The sequence below is a fragment of the Podarcis filfolensis genome (assembly GCF_964270895.1).
Source record: "Podarcis filfolensis genome assembly, chromosome: 16".
In the NCBI taxonomy this organism is placed as follows: Eukaryota; Metazoa; Chordata; class Lepidosauria; order Squamata; family Lacertidae; genus Podarcis; species Podarcis filfolensis.
In genome coordinates this window covers 40,131,722-40,146,637 of record NC_139620.1, presented here as the reverse complement: position 1 = coordinate 40,146,637, position 14,916 = coordinate 40,131,722, and the positions used below count along the sequence as shown (strand labels likewise).

The 14,916-nt window shown below is 47.4% G+C and overlaps 2 protein-coding genes across 3 annotated transcripts in view; both read left to right on the top strand.

Annotated features, from left to right (window-relative positions):
* Window positions 1-14,916, top strand: part of RSRC2 (arginine and serine rich coiled-coil 2) — a 220,960-nt gene that overhangs the window by 76,603 nt on the left and 129,441 nt on the right. The window lies entirely within an intron of this gene.
* ZNRF3 (zinc and ring finger 3) overlaps window positions 1-14,916 on the top strand; it is a 72,457-nt gene that overhangs the window by 31,124 nt on the left and 26,417 nt on the right. For both annotated transcript variants that reach the window (XM_083589946.1, XM_083589947.1), the window contains exon 2: window positions 13,571-13,696. In XM_083589946.1, the coding sequence (XP_083446072.1) occupies window positions 13,571-13,696 (126 nt within the window). The remainder of the gene's footprint in view (window positions 1-13,570; window positions 13,697-14,916) is intronic.

Sequence of the window (14,916 nt, the reverse complement as noted above, 5' to 3'; positions counted from 1 at the left end):
TGCCACCTGCTTTAGAGCCAAGCACCCTTTCTGATTTTGTGGAGGAGCCGGTGTAGGCGATGAGGGATGCTGGTGCACCTCTGAAGGCTCCTTGAATCCTGTGGGGGGTGTGCCTGGGATATTTTCAGAAAAAGGAAGCTTCCTCTTTAGGAGTCTGAGAGAGCTTCTCTGACTTGGTGGTGTGGGATTGGCGAGCCTGAGATGGTGAAGAGACAGCATGGCCGTGCACTGGGTTCTCTTGACTGCAGGCATAGATGAGTTTCCAGACAACTCTCAACAAGCCAGAATTTAGGGTCCCTGGCATAATGTAGATGTAGATGGGCAACAGCAGGCACATGACTTTGGGTGTGTGGGAAAGATGCTACAGCTGGGAGACCACTGATCTGATCAGATATCCTGCTCTGGATGTAAGTCCAGCTGTATTAGGCAAAGTGGGGGGTGCTGTTGATGGACATGGCTTTGGACTGAGCCTCTCTGGGAACTTGCATGGGATGCTCAGAAAGGGAAACTTTCTCTGAGCCTGCTTGGTGCCTAATCCAGGCCCTGGAGGCTCTTCCCTTGGGTGCTCTGAGGCTCAAGGCCTTCTGTGTCTTTCTGAAGTGTCACTCAGTGGGCATGGCTCTGGTCCAGTGCACTCTTTGGGATGCCTCCCAGAACCATTGGCAAGGAAGCCGTAGCTTGAGCATGAACTCCACAGTGGCTGCTATGACTGTTGAGTCTTGCTCAGAGTCTGACTTTCTTAAGAGAGAGAGTAAGGGAGAGGAGAAATCATAGAAACCATAGAATTGTAGAGTTGAAAGGGATCATCTAGTCCAACCCCCTGCAATGCAGGAATCTTTTACCCAATGTGGGGCTTAAACCCCCAGCCCTGAGATCAAGAGACTTATGCTCTACCAACTGAGCTATCCCAGGAGCCAAAATATGAGTATGAGTTGTGGGCACGACTGTTTGGTTCCCTCCAGCTCCTCAGAACAGCAGGATGCTGCTCAAGGATGTTCCAGAGTGATCATATTGGTAGCCTCGGTCATCTCCCTATTTCAGGAAGAGACCAGGGCCCTAGCTGGCTTCCCAGCTAAAGCCACAGCCTGAAGGACCTTGGCAAGCCATCTGGATCCATTGGTCTCTGGGCCAAGCCATCACAGTTGATGCTCTACCCCTGCCACAAGATCCACCTGCGTCAGATAATGTTCTGTGCAGGAGTAATGGAGTCACCACTGCCTTGCCCACCCATAGATCCTCCCCTCCCCCATTCTACTACAGAAAGCCAGATCCAAAGTGTGTGGCAGGCCAAGATATACCGTATTTTTTGCTCCATAAGACACACTTTTTTCCCTCCTAAAAAGTAAGGGGAAATGTCTGTGTGATGAAGTGAATGCTGTGTGGAGGAGGGATGGACGGGAGCCATGACTCCCATCCATTCCTCCTCCGCAGCTCGCTTTAAAGCAGCAAAGTGGGAAAGGAGCCGCTTACACAGGTGTAAAGCAAGCCCAGTGGGGGCCATGTAATCCTTCTGCCCCCGCACTCAACTGCCCCATTGCGATTGGCTCGCGCGCTTGCACCACCCCCTTAGGACGACGCTCGCATGGGCGGAGGCATTCTACATTCTACGTACAAGGGTGATAAAGCAGAAAAGATTAGCATATAAGATTCCTTTTAAACTAGAGGTAGTAAAATATACTAAGGAGCATGGAAACAGAGAAGCGGAGAGACATTTTGGGCCACTTCCAACTGAAAAAATGGAAAGAGAGTGGAGGAAACAGGAGGATCAGCTGCAAAAAGCAGATAAAAGTAAGCAGACTTTTCGTGGAAATGCTGCAAAGTGGCCACAGTTGGACGTGGCCATGAAAGAATGGATCACAAATCACCGGAATAATGGCTTCGCAGTCTCTACAAAAATGATAATATATGAAGCCAAACGCATTGCTGTAGAGAAAGGCATTCACGATTTTACTGGATTACCATCGTGGTGCTACAGATTTATGAGGCGATATGGCCTTGCTATGTGCACCAAAACTAGAATTGCACAAAAAATGCCAGAAGAATATGAATATAAGATTTTGTCTTTTCATAAATTTGTAATCGATGCTAGAAAGAGAAATGGGTTTGAAATTGGCCAGATTGGGAATATGGATGAGGTCCCGCTAACCTTTGATGTGCCATCTAATAGGACTGTTGATCTGAAAGGTGCCAAAACTATCGCCGTGAAAACCTTCGGATATGAGAAAACCCATTACACGGTTGTGTTGTCTTGCTGTGCAGACGGCCCCGAATTGCCACCCATGTTAATTTTCAAAAGGAAAACATTTCCAAAAGAAGTGATTCCAAGAGGAATTGCTGTACATGTTCATGAGAAAGGATGAATGGACGAAAATGGAATGAGAGTATGGGCTGAAAAAGTGTGGTCCAAACATCCTGGAGGGCTTTTGAAAAAACCTGCCTTATTAGTACTTGACCAGTTTAGAGCACATTTTAGCGAAACCACAAAAAAGTGCTTTAAAGAAATGAAGACTCATCTAGCTACAATTCCTGGAGATCTTACCAGCCAGTTGCAACCTCTCGATGTTTCCACTACAAGCCATTTAAGGTCTTTATGTGAGAAGAGTGGAACAAGTGGATGGCTGCTGGTAATCATGATCTGAAACCTACTGGACGAATGAAGAGGCCCACTATCACTCAGGTTTGTGAATGGGTGAAAACATCATGGCACTCAGTGAAGGAGGAAATCGTTGTACAGTCATTCAAAAAATGTGGCATTAGCAATGCTTTGGATGGAAACGAAGATGGTATCTTATATGAAGATAGTGAAGAAAGTGATGTCAGTGATTGTGAACAACTGAGCTTCATAAATTCTGACTCTAGCACTGATAAGTTCTTGGGGTTCACAGAAGACTAGAAGAGTACTCAAACCTTAAAGTCTCTCTTCATTTGTTAATGACAGTGATGATGGTTCTTAATGCCACTGTTAACTGCTGTTCACTTTACATGGTTGAAATATTATTCTGATATACCAGTAGTTTATTAAGTAGTTTAGTACAACATTTGATTCAGAATATTTTTTTTCTTGTTTTTCTCCTCTAAAAACTAGGTGCATCTTATGGTCAGGCGCGTCTTATGGAGTGAAAAATATGGTAATTTGACAACAGGCCCATCTGTGGTTATGGAACCTCTGAACTCCAGAGTCACTCCCAACAAGTGTTTACGTTAAAGCCCACCAAAACCAGAATCCTCAAAGCATTTGAATGGATGACTTTAGTTTTTCTTAATGCACTGTCTTTATTTTTATGTCAGCTGAATGGCAGAGCCCAGGCTTTGTGTGCAGAAGGATCCCGCTTTAACCCCAGGCCTCTCCAGGGCTGGGAGGGAGACTTTTCTTCCCATCCCCGGTACCTGATCCTGGAGAGCTGCTTGTGCCGGTCAGTGGAGGCAGTCCTGGGACAGATGGGCCAATGGCCTGGCCTGAGGCAGCCCGTCCCCCCATTTTATTTGTTGCATTTTAAGGCCTGCTTTTCCTTACAGTATTCTTCCTGTCCCTATTTTATCCTCATGACAGCCCTGTGAGGTAGGCTGGACTGAGAAAAAGTGACTAGCTTGAAGTCATCCAGTGAACTTCATAGCTGAATGAGGGCTTGAACTTAGATCTCTGCAGTGCTATAGCTAGTGCTATATAACATGACCCCATGCTGCTGACTAATTATTATTTTATCCTTTATTTGTTTGTCAGTTGCTTACTACTAACAAATAATCCATTCAATATGAAGCACACAAAAGATTAGAACAGTGAACACCATCATATCCTGATTCTAAGAACAGCAAGGCAAAACCCCAACTACCCCCAAAAGCAGATAAATCAACTAGAAATCCACCAGAGCAGACTAGATATTGACAGTCAGATGACTGGGAGAAGTGGAAAGTCTTTGCCTGGCACTGAGAAAATATTGATGCTAGCCAGACTCTTTGACAGATTGGAGCGCTGCTACAGAAAAGGGGTTTTGGTGTGGAGCCCCTATGAGCAATGAGAAGGATTGATCCTCACATAAGATGCAGGGTTCGAAATTAGCAGGGCTCCAGGCTCATTTTGCGCCTAAAGATTCTCCATTTGCGAGAATCTCAAAAAGTCTGGGTGCCATTTTTTGCACCTGGCTGACATTCAAGGATTACTGAAATGTATGTGCTTTGAAGTCTCGAAAGTATATGTTAAGGATAGAGAATATGTTAAGGAGTTTAACAATAAAGAGTAGAGTGTTTTGAAAACTGAAGTACGGTACCAATCTTTTTATTGTAAACACCAAATTAAACATGCATTAACAATTTCTGCTAAAAATATGATATTAACAACGTGTCACGTATGTGAGTTGTGTATTAGTTCATTCTTCTCAAAATAATAAAGTGTTGCTGATACCTCGCCCCCCCCCCCCAGTGGTGACTAGACAACATTCCGTTTTGGCGCCCACAACCCAGGTCCCAGGATACACTGGGCTCCTAGCTTTTCTATCCCAGTTTCTAGTAAGTAAGTTTCTAGTGAGCAATAGGTTGCAGAGGAGAGGTGAAGACGTGGGGCTCTGCAGGTGGATTTGCTGGCTGTGTCTGACACAAGGAGGACCAGGCAAAGGCACCCTGGGAGTATTTGTGAGTGAAGCTGGGGGAGCCCAGTGGTACTGGGATCATGCCCCTTCCATCACCACCTCTGCAGCCTCAAGTAGCAGAAGCATGCAGGCCAGGAGGGCCACTGTCCTTAAATGCTTTAGGGTGTTCAGACTTTTTCAGTTTTCCTTAAAGCAGTCTTGCAGTGTGAGCAATATTTTGGTGGCTTAGCACAGGGCCAATTGCTTTGGCGCCTAGAAAGTTTCCAGGGTGAGAGAGAAGCCGCTCTGTGCTTGCAAAGGAGTGGGGTGTCTTTTCAAGCTGTCACCTTGTCTATGTGGTGGTTGGGGGTCTTTCACCTTGGGGCAGTTTTTGTAAGGCCCATTAATCCTTCTGGAGAAGACTGATGTGAGAGTGGAGGGGGTGGCAATGCTTTCTGCCATGTGTGTAAATTCGAGATTGCTGTCACAGGCCAGTTGTGAGCTTACCACACTTGTGTCCCCACGTTGTCTGCATCTTAAGTTGTTGGTGGCAGTGTACTTTCCTTGTCGACCACCAGAAGGGGCCAAGCCGGACCTGCACTCAGTGGTGTGGAAGCCACTCCAAATAGAGGGAGGATGTTGATTTTTTGGATAGACCCAAGTGTGGTGACGATGCCCATTGGCAGTCACACTCTCACTTCCACGCTGCCAAGTGGCATGGGATTGCACCCCAGGTACGTGGTTCCCATGCTGCAGGTGTGTGTGATTGGGAGGAGGTGGAGGGAGAAGCCTTGCATCCCTCCTGAAGCTTTAACTACAGCATCTGTGTATTTCAGGCTATTTTCCTTTCAGATAGTGCCAAGAACTTTTGGCTCTTGGAGTTACTGGCAAATCTCTTCTGCCAGAATAGTCTGGACATAACATTTTGCACCTCACTGTCTTTTCTTTTCTCTCCTTGGGGGCCATGTGCCATAAGCCTTTGGCCAGCATTGGAAGAAGACACAACAGTGCCGTGGCCAGGTCTTTTGATGTGTTGTGGGTGGGGTGGGGGGAACTTATTCTACTCTCTTAGAAGAAGCACAGTTGCAGGAGACCAAATGCTTATGGTTATCCTGTCTAATGGATGCATTATAAGTTGGGAGGGAGTGGAAGAACCCATAATCCCATGGTGTTTCTTTGGCCTTTGGAAGATCACTCCCTGGCAGACTTCCAGGCTGACTTATTCTGGGTTCTGTTCAAGCTGGGTGAGAGTGTGGCCTGGACCTATCTGTGAGTAATCCCCACTGCCTCAGGCATGGAAAACTTGGGAATTTGAGGTTTTAGCATTTATAGGTCCCATACTAAGATAAGATGAATATGGTACTCGGCTCTCGATCCATTCCAGTCCGGCTTCCGCGCTGGTCATGGGACCGAGACGGCTCTGGTCGCCCTAACAGATGATCTCCGCAGGCAGCTGGATCGAGGCGGGTCAGGGCTGCTGATTCTTCTAGACCTGTCAGCAGCCTTCGACATGGTCGATCACGAACTCCTAGACCACCGCCTTGCCGACGTGGGGATCCAGGGCACAGTCCTCCAATGGCTGCGCTCATTTCTCTCTGGTCGGGGACAGAGGGTGGCGCTTGGGGGGGAATTGTCATCGTGCCACTCCTTGGTGTGTGGAGTGCCTCAGGGTGCGATTCTCTCCCCGATGCTTTTTAACATCTTTATGCGCCCCCTCGCCCAGCTTGTTCGGAGTTTTGGGCTGGGTTGCCATCAGTATGCCGATGACACCCAACTCTATCTGTTGATGGATGGCCATTCTGACTCGGCCCCAGACACACTGACCAGATGTCTGGAAGCTGTAGCTGGATGGTTACGTGGGAGCCGGTTGAAGTTAAATCCTTCAAAGACAGAGGTCCTCTGGCTGGGACGGGACGATATGGGATTGAGGGGGCAACTCCCATCTCTTGCGGGGGCGCAATTAGTGCCAGCACCGTCCGTTAAGAGTTTGGGTGTAATCTTCGATACCTCCCTCTCTATGGAGGCACAGATTACAGCTATAACAAAGGCGGCATTTTTTCATCTCCGCCAAGCTAAGCAGTTGGCCCCTTATCTCTCTCGCCCTGACCTAGCCACTGTGATCCACGCGACGGTCACCTCCAGACTGGACTATTGTAACTCGCTCTACGTGGGGCTGCCCTTGAGACTGACCCAGAAACTCCAGCGGGTGCAGAATGCCGCGGCGAGACTCCTTATGGGGTCTTCGCTGCGAGACCACATTCATCCGGTACTATACCAGCTGCACTGGCTCCCGGTGGAGTACAGGATCAGGTTTAAGGTGCTGGTTTTAACCTTTAAAGCCCTATACGGCCTAGGACCCTCGTACCTACGGGACCGCCTCTCCTGGTATGCCCCACAGAGGAACCTACGGTCTGCAAATAAAAACATCCTGAAGGTCCCAGGCCACAGAGAGGTTAGGCTGGCCTCAACTAGAGCCAGGGCTTTTTCGGCTGTGGCTCCGATCTGGTGGAACGCTCTGTCACAAGAGACTAGGGCCCCGTGGGACTTGACATCTTTCCGCAGGGCCTGCAAGACAGAGTTGTTCCACCAGGCCTTTGGTCAGGGCGCAGCCTGACTCCCTCCTCTGGCAACCTGCACAGAGTTTTGTTTAATGGTTGCCATCAACTTGATTTTAATTAATTTTTATAATGAAATATTTTTAGAATGTTGGTTTATTTGATTGTTTGATTATTTGATTGTTGTTAGCCGCCCTGAGCCCGGCTTTGGCTGGGGAGGGCGGGATATAAATAAAATTTATTATTATTATTATTATTATTATTATTATTATTATTATTACTCTACCAAGGTTACTGTTCAGTCATGACCAGAAATTGTATAAAGGTTAATGGAACTATGAAATCTTCTCACTCGCATTTGATGGCTAGAATGAAGGGGTGTTTTTTCCTGAGTTACATGTCACACTGGCAGAGAGACAGGAAGGAGGAGAGTCACGGCCTGAGCCTTTTCCTGGGCAAATGGGAGCCTGTGCAGGGCAGACTCCCAACTTTGCTTTGTAAATTAGAGAAAGGAGGAGGCTTCATAACTTGGGCAGGCTACATCAGTAGTATATTCAAAAGTCAGCCTGACTTTTCCTCATCCTATGAGGTCTTCATGCCCACAGTGGAGTGTTGCTGAGCCAATACTATGCTTCTAAAACAAATTGGGGTCATTCGCAGAAGCATATCCTGGCCTTGAGTGCATATTGCCAGGATTATCTCACTTGTTTGTAATCTCATCAGGGCAATTAATCAGTATTGTGCAGTAAAATTCTTATGAAGAATTTGTAGCCTCTAGGCATAAAGCCCCCTAAGCCCACAGCACAAAGAGGATTGGTCCAAATCAACAAGAAGAAAAGACTGGTGTAAGAGTTCTGTGTCTGGACCAGACATAAGATGAGCCCAGCTGGGTCAGGTCACAGTGTGTCTGCTTAACTCAACATCTTGCCTCTGAACATACATAGACTGAGGAAGAAGAGAGTAGGACTAACTGGGCGGTCTCATGGTTGAAGCGTATAAGAAATGAGGATTCCCAAGGATATTACATTGGGAGAGAGGCTTTTCTTTAGCTTGTTCAGAAATGTTCTCGAGGCAGAGGTGGGCAGTGAGGCAGCCAGGTTTTCAGATGACAACAAATTATTCAGGCTGGCAGATGCTCAAAGTGATTGGGAATGAGCTCCAAAAGAGTCCAAACTTGTTGAATGATCATTACAGTGGAAAATGTATTTTGGTCTATTGAAGTGAGACTGATGCATGTTGGGGCAAAAAATTCTAACTTCACACAGGTGGGAACTAAACTCACGGTGAACTAATCAGGGAAGCGATAGTGGGGCTGTGGCAGAAAACTCTGTGAAAGAATTGGTCCTAGTGTGCGGCAGCCATGAAAAGGGTGACTTCCATGTTAGGAATCAGTAAGAAAGGATCAGAAATTAAAATGCCAACATCATAGTGCCTTTATACAAATTGATAGTGTGGCCACACCTGTATGCTCTTACAACTGCCACAACTTGTAAAGCTGGAAAAGGTGCAGTAAGGGACAACCAAGGTGATGGGGAGGTTGGAGCAGACTCGCCTGTAAGGAAAGACTACACAGTTTGAGACTAATTAATTGGGGGTGAGGGGAAGGAATTGAGGAAGTGGGAGAACTGATGAGAGGCTTATGGAATTATGGATGGTGTGGAGAAAAGTGAAAAGAGAGAAGTTGTTCTGTCTCTGTCATGTGGGTAAAACCCATTGAGGCCATCCGGTGAAACCAAATGTTGGGACGTTTGGGGCAGACGAAAGTACATGCTACTTATCACAGCACATGCTTAAACTATGGGATTTGCTCCCCCACCCCTTGGGTAGCTCTAGAAGAGGATTGAAGCAATTCATGGAGGAGAATAAGGCTCTCCATGGCTGCTAGTCATGCTAGTTCAGGGACCACATTGCTTTGGGCTTCCCTGTGGCATTCTGGGGTGTGACACTTTCAACCTGAGCCAGCAGTGATTTTTCAAAAGTATGCAACAGATCCATGAAGGATAAAGCAATTGATAGAACTGTTGACTGTGCTAGAAGGGATAGTATTGTATCTTAGGTATGCCAAGTTCTGAAAGCCCTTTTGGATCAGGCCAAAGGCCCACGTAGTCCAGTGTCCTGTTCTCACAGTGACCAACAGATTTATGAGTTCTGGCCTTTCTGTTGTTGCTGCTGAAGAACAACAGTCTTTTTCTCACATTTGAGATGGAAGGAGCAGAACAGAGGCTGTTTCTCTCCCTTCCAGAAGCAGTTTCATGATCTTCCTCACTCTTCCAGTGTCTGCTTTCTGTCCCCTCCCCGATATCTCAGATTGTGTCTTGCATGGAGACTCTGAAGTCACAGAGGTTACAAATAGGGAGCTTGAGGATCAGAGTCCCAGAAGCAGAGCACAGGAAGAACCTGCCTCCACTGCCCCCAGCCTTGCCTCCCGGAGTGCCAGGACCCAACCCCTGCCTTCATAGGAAGCCTGAGCCCCAGGGTGGAGTCTCCGTATGAAGGCGGCAGCCAACGCACTTCTACTCAGAGTAGGTCTATGGATGAGTAATGAATGAGGCCACTCTGAGCAAAACCTTGTTGGATGCCTTCCAGAAAGTCTCCTTTTGTGTCCTGGCTTCCCTGTGCAAGTGGGGTCACTTCCCCTAAGAGGAAAGGGAGCCTGTGATTTAGAGAGGACTTGGTTTGGGATTTAAATGGTGAAGTTGGTTATTCTGCCTTTTTAAGATTGGGAGCTTTATTTGCTAGAAGGACAAAAGAGAGGAAGTTTCTCCCCTCTGAATCACTAAGCCGCTTTTTCTTGGGGGGGGGGGGGCTGTTCTGCCCTCTTCCTCCCAGTCACGTTGGGCCTGCTCTGTAACAGTAGCCCCACTTAAGTTGTGCGGTCCTTTTAGAAGTTATTTTAAACCCTTGGGAGTGTGTGCAGATACTGTGACCTTGGATAAAGGCAGCAGCAGCCCCCTTTGAGCCAGGCTGTTTCAGACATCTGGGAAGATCTCTGCCCACCCCCACTCATTTATTTCAATGATTTTATTTAAAGGCAAAAGCTTGGTGGTTTAAACGGCTGGCTGATCCTTCACCCCCAATTTGGCTTTGCTCTGCTTCTTGGAGATGGACTGAAGAAGGAAGAGGAACTCTCTCCTAGTTTAGCTGCTGAGATGGCAACAGAGCAGCCTATAAATTGATGGCTTGGGGGAAGCTGAAGCAGGAACATCCATGTGTGTGGTGGGGGGCTGGAGGAGGCTGAAGCACAGGAGGTTAAAGATGTCTGTTCCAAATACAGTTGACGAGAGACACTGTACTGTAAGTGTTCCTACGCGAATGCCTCACTCTCTACGTCAGCAAAGGCGTTGAGTCCAACAAGCTAGAAATTCCCAAAGGGTCAGACACCCCCACTAATTCCCAAGAGTAATTTAGTACTGGCAATGCGCTATCATGCCCCTGACCCAAATGCTCAGGAGAGGATGGGTTTTGGAGCCTAAAAACAAGGAGGCACCCAAAGACAGAAGTGCTACATGGTAGTGGATGACTCCATTTATCCCCTCCTAGGCAGGTCCCATAGAATCATAGAATTGTGAAGTTGGAACAGGCCCTCAGGGTCATCTAGTCCAACCCCCTGCAATCAACTAGATAGTACATGGCAGACTTTTGGTTCATATTCTTTTTCACAGTTTGTTTATATTCAGCATGAGACACTATTGTCCTAGATGGGGGGGGGGGGAGAAAAGGGAGGAGGGAGAGGGTTGGGGAGGAGTAATGATTTTTTTCATTCAGTTGCATAGTGTTTGTGCAGGGTTTATGTGTCACCATCTCGTGGGTATGCCCTATATTTACCATATATAGTTATTTGTTTTTATTTGCATTGTGTGTGAGAGAGAGGGGTCCAGAGCTTGGTTAGTTGCGTTCAGTTGATTGCAGTGTGGCTTATCAGGGGGAGGGGCAGTAGGTTGTGGGGTCAGGTTAACCACATTGATTTGTGTGCTGTTGTGGGGGATAGTTCGTTGTCTTGTTGTGCTGTGCATGTGATGAAGGGGAACTCCTTTGCTTGTTCCTGTGCTAGTTGTAAGTTTGTCAGCTAACTTTTCTAATTGGGCTGTTTCATGTATATTTTGGTACCAGTGGTCCATGTTCACTCCTAATAGGTTCTTCCCGTGTCTAGTTACAATATTTCTAGCTGCTGAGAGCAAGTGACATGAGTTCCTTGTCATGTGCATGTGTGTTGTTGACCTGGAATATGTTTAATAGGGCTAGTTCTGGAGTTGCTTCTATTACCTGTTTTGTTATTTTGGAGTTTCCTGCGGCAGTGATATCCAAAAGGATTGAACCTTGGGGCATTCCCACCAGAAGTGGAGGTATGTGCCTATGTAGGTGCAGCATCTCCAGCATTTGGATGAGGTTCCTGGGTGTACCAGCACCAGCTTACGTGATGTTAGGTACCATCTATAGATAAGTCAGAGTGATAGTCTACCACCTTCTGAGGGAGTCTGTTCCACTGTCAAGCAACCCTTACTGTGAGAAAGTTCTTCCTGATGTTTAGTTAGAATCTCCTTTCTTGTAACTTGAAACCATAGGTCCTAGACTCTGGAGCAGGAGGAAACTATGTAGCTTGTTCTGTTTATAGATACCTGAAAATGGCTGTCACATCTCACCTCAGTCTCCTCTTTTCCATGCTAAACATACCCAACTCCCTCAACCGTTCCTCACAAGGCTTGGTTTCCAGACCCTTTATCATTTTGTTTACCTTGCTCTGCACATGTTCCAGCTGGTCAATTCTGCTCGGAACTGGACACAGGATTTCAGGTGTGGTCTGACCAAGGCAGAATAGAGTGGGATTATAAATTCCCTTGATTGGGACACTATACTTCTGTTAATGCAGCTTAGAATAGCATTAACATTTTTTGCTGCTCCACACTGTTGACTTATGTTCCACTTGTGGTTCACCAAGACTCCTAGATCCTTTTCAGATATACTGCTAGTAAGCCAGGTGTCCCCCACCTTATATTTGTGCATCTGGTTCTTCCTACCTAAGTGCAGCACCTTACATATGTCCCTATTGAAATGCATTTTGTCAGTTTGGGCCCAGTTCTCCAATCTGTTAAGGTCACATTGAATCCCGATTCTGACTTCAGGGGCATTGGCTTCCTCAATGATGAGTTGATAAGTATCTCCTCAGTTCCTTTGTCCAAGTCATTTATAAAACATTGAACAACAACAGGCCCAGTACATGCGTGTTCCGGTCACAACAAGCAGGTAAAATTTCTAGATGTATTGAATGCCCTAGAATAGCTGGCAGTGGAACAGACCAGCAGGTCACTCCCCTGGACTTAATCCAAATGGATCCTTGAAAATTATTCTAAGGTGCTCAAGTGTCCTCTGATAAAACATAAAATTCTGCCCACATGAGGAAATAAGGTTGCCAGGAGAGCATGTTGAAGGCTACTTTCCGTGTAATGTCTGCGAAGAAATGCAGATGACGTAAAAGCTGTGTTTGGGGAGGCAACAGATTCTTGCAGGAAATGAACCTGACCGCAAACACAAGAATGTGCCATTTCTGTGCCCCTTCACCACCCAGGAACTCCAAGCAGGCAGTGAGGGGTATAGGAAGATCCTTTGGGAATGCTGATGGGGAAAATGATGGCTCCGTCTGCTGCACCATTTAATGCAGTTGTACACCTTGCCTTTGGATAACGCAAACAAGGCTGCTTCAGAGCATGAGGAAGAGGCAAGCAAAGTCAGGCAAGCGCTTGATGTCTCTTCTTAAAGGGAAGAAACAGCAATATGGTTTTGCTTTAAAAAGAGGCAGCCGTAGGAAAGGAGAGATGGTTAGGGACCATCCCAAGAATGAAACAAGAATGAGAGTGCACCCAATTAAATGAAAACTCTGCTTGCACTGCACCTAACCAATGCCTAGAGTTCATGGCCACAAGCTTTGATTCAGCAGGTTCAGAGAAATGAGTGAGATGTTGCTCTTTCTGTGGCTGTTAGCAAACCACTTTGAGACATCTCCCCTTTTGCCTTGGCCATTTGCCTGCTGGGAGGAATGGGGATGTTCCCTCTGAAGGGATATCTTCTTTGGCATCATTTCATTTTGTAGCATTTTGCTTCAACTGCTTTGTCCTAGAACAGTCCCATGTACAGACACCCACAAAGACTTATGCATTTTTCAGTATTAGTGCTGTTCATCTCCCTTCAGTCTCAAGGGCATTGGGACTTTGCAAATATGTCCCAGCAGGAGACACGACTTCTGGATTTTCTCTTGGTCACAGCATTGGTAGGAGCAGGTTGAGAGGCCTGCCTGGAGTTGTGCTCAGCAATATCTTTAGGACCAGTCTATGGGAACCTGAGGATGTGTTGATAGGTGGGGCACCAGGGGAACGGATGTTGGTGGCCTCACAATGGAAAGCAAATGAGATGAACCTGTTCATCTGCTTCATGGTGTCCTTTCCCTTCCTCCTCTTCTAGATGCATCCCTTGGGACTCTGCAATAGCAATGATGAAGAGGATTTGTACGAATATGGCTGGGTTGGAGTGGTGAAGCTGGAGCAGCCGGAGGTGGAACCCAAGCCCTGCCTGACAGTCTTGGGCAAGGTAAGAAGACCCTCCCTGATGCTGCAGAGGGCCATGCCCTTGCCCCATGCCACACCATGCTGCCAGGAGACTTGTTTGGCGGGCCTCTTCATTGTGCTGGTTGACTCCCAGGTAGATGTGAGCTTGGTAGAGCACACACACGATCCTGGCAGGGGTGAGTGTTGTTGCTGCCAGAAGTTTACTCCTTGATGCCCCTTCTCCAAAACGTGCTTCCAGGCTCTTGGTGTGCTGCTGGATCTCCATCACGGAGACTTGATCCTGCACCAGTTGCTGCAAAGCCAAGTAAACAATAGGAGATTTGGTGTGCACTGCACAGTCCAAACGGGCAATGAATGTTCACCCAGAAGGTGCAGATTCAGGGCTTTTATGCTGGATGGTTTAGGGCTGCCACATTGTAATCTGTTTCCCTTCCTTCCCAAGAACATCCTTTCCTTCAGACTCAGAGTGAACCCTCACTCCCACCAGATGCTGGGTGTCTGTCTAAAGCCAGGTCTGTTGCAAGGCACTAAGTGCCCCAGCCCACTGCTGCTCTTAATAATGTCCCTCCTGGGCCCTCCGCTCCCCTCCCCATTGACAGCGTAGAGCTCCTTCTGCCTTGGTCAGGCAGAGGCACCTGAGAGTCTCCCTCCACTGGAGAATGACCCTAGTCCATGAATGACTCTTCCTTGCCAGAGAGGCTGTTCAGCTTTCCGTTTCCATCTCCTGATGTTGCTCTTGCCAAACTTAGAAGCTGGCATATTTCCAACTCTGTGTTTTGTGGCAAAGGTCAAGCTGGATGCATTCCAAGGTGGCCCCTTTTGGGAAGACAACCACAGGCATCACTGCAAGGGAGCCATCGCTGCCCCCCCCCCAGCCTCAGCTGTGGCTGCAAATGGCTGCTGGCAGACCAAGAGCTGTGGTGGTCAGTGAGGCTGAGGCCAGGACAGCCTTTGGGAGCAGCACCAGGCAAAGAACAGCCCTGGGATGGGGCGGGGCAGGGAGTGGCAGTCTTGCCAGAGGGCCATTGGCAGGGCTGAGGCATACCTTTTTCTTTTTTTAAAAAAAGAATGCTTATGAGGTTCCTACCCACCTGGAAAAGTGTGAGAAGTTGATACTGGTTTTTCTGAGCACTGTGCAATGGGCAGCTGAGCCAGAAGGGCTTGAGTTGTGGTCTTGTTGGGTATCTTCACTTAACCCAGGTGGGGGCAGATGTTCTTCCAAGCAGGTTGTTGTTCCCCTGG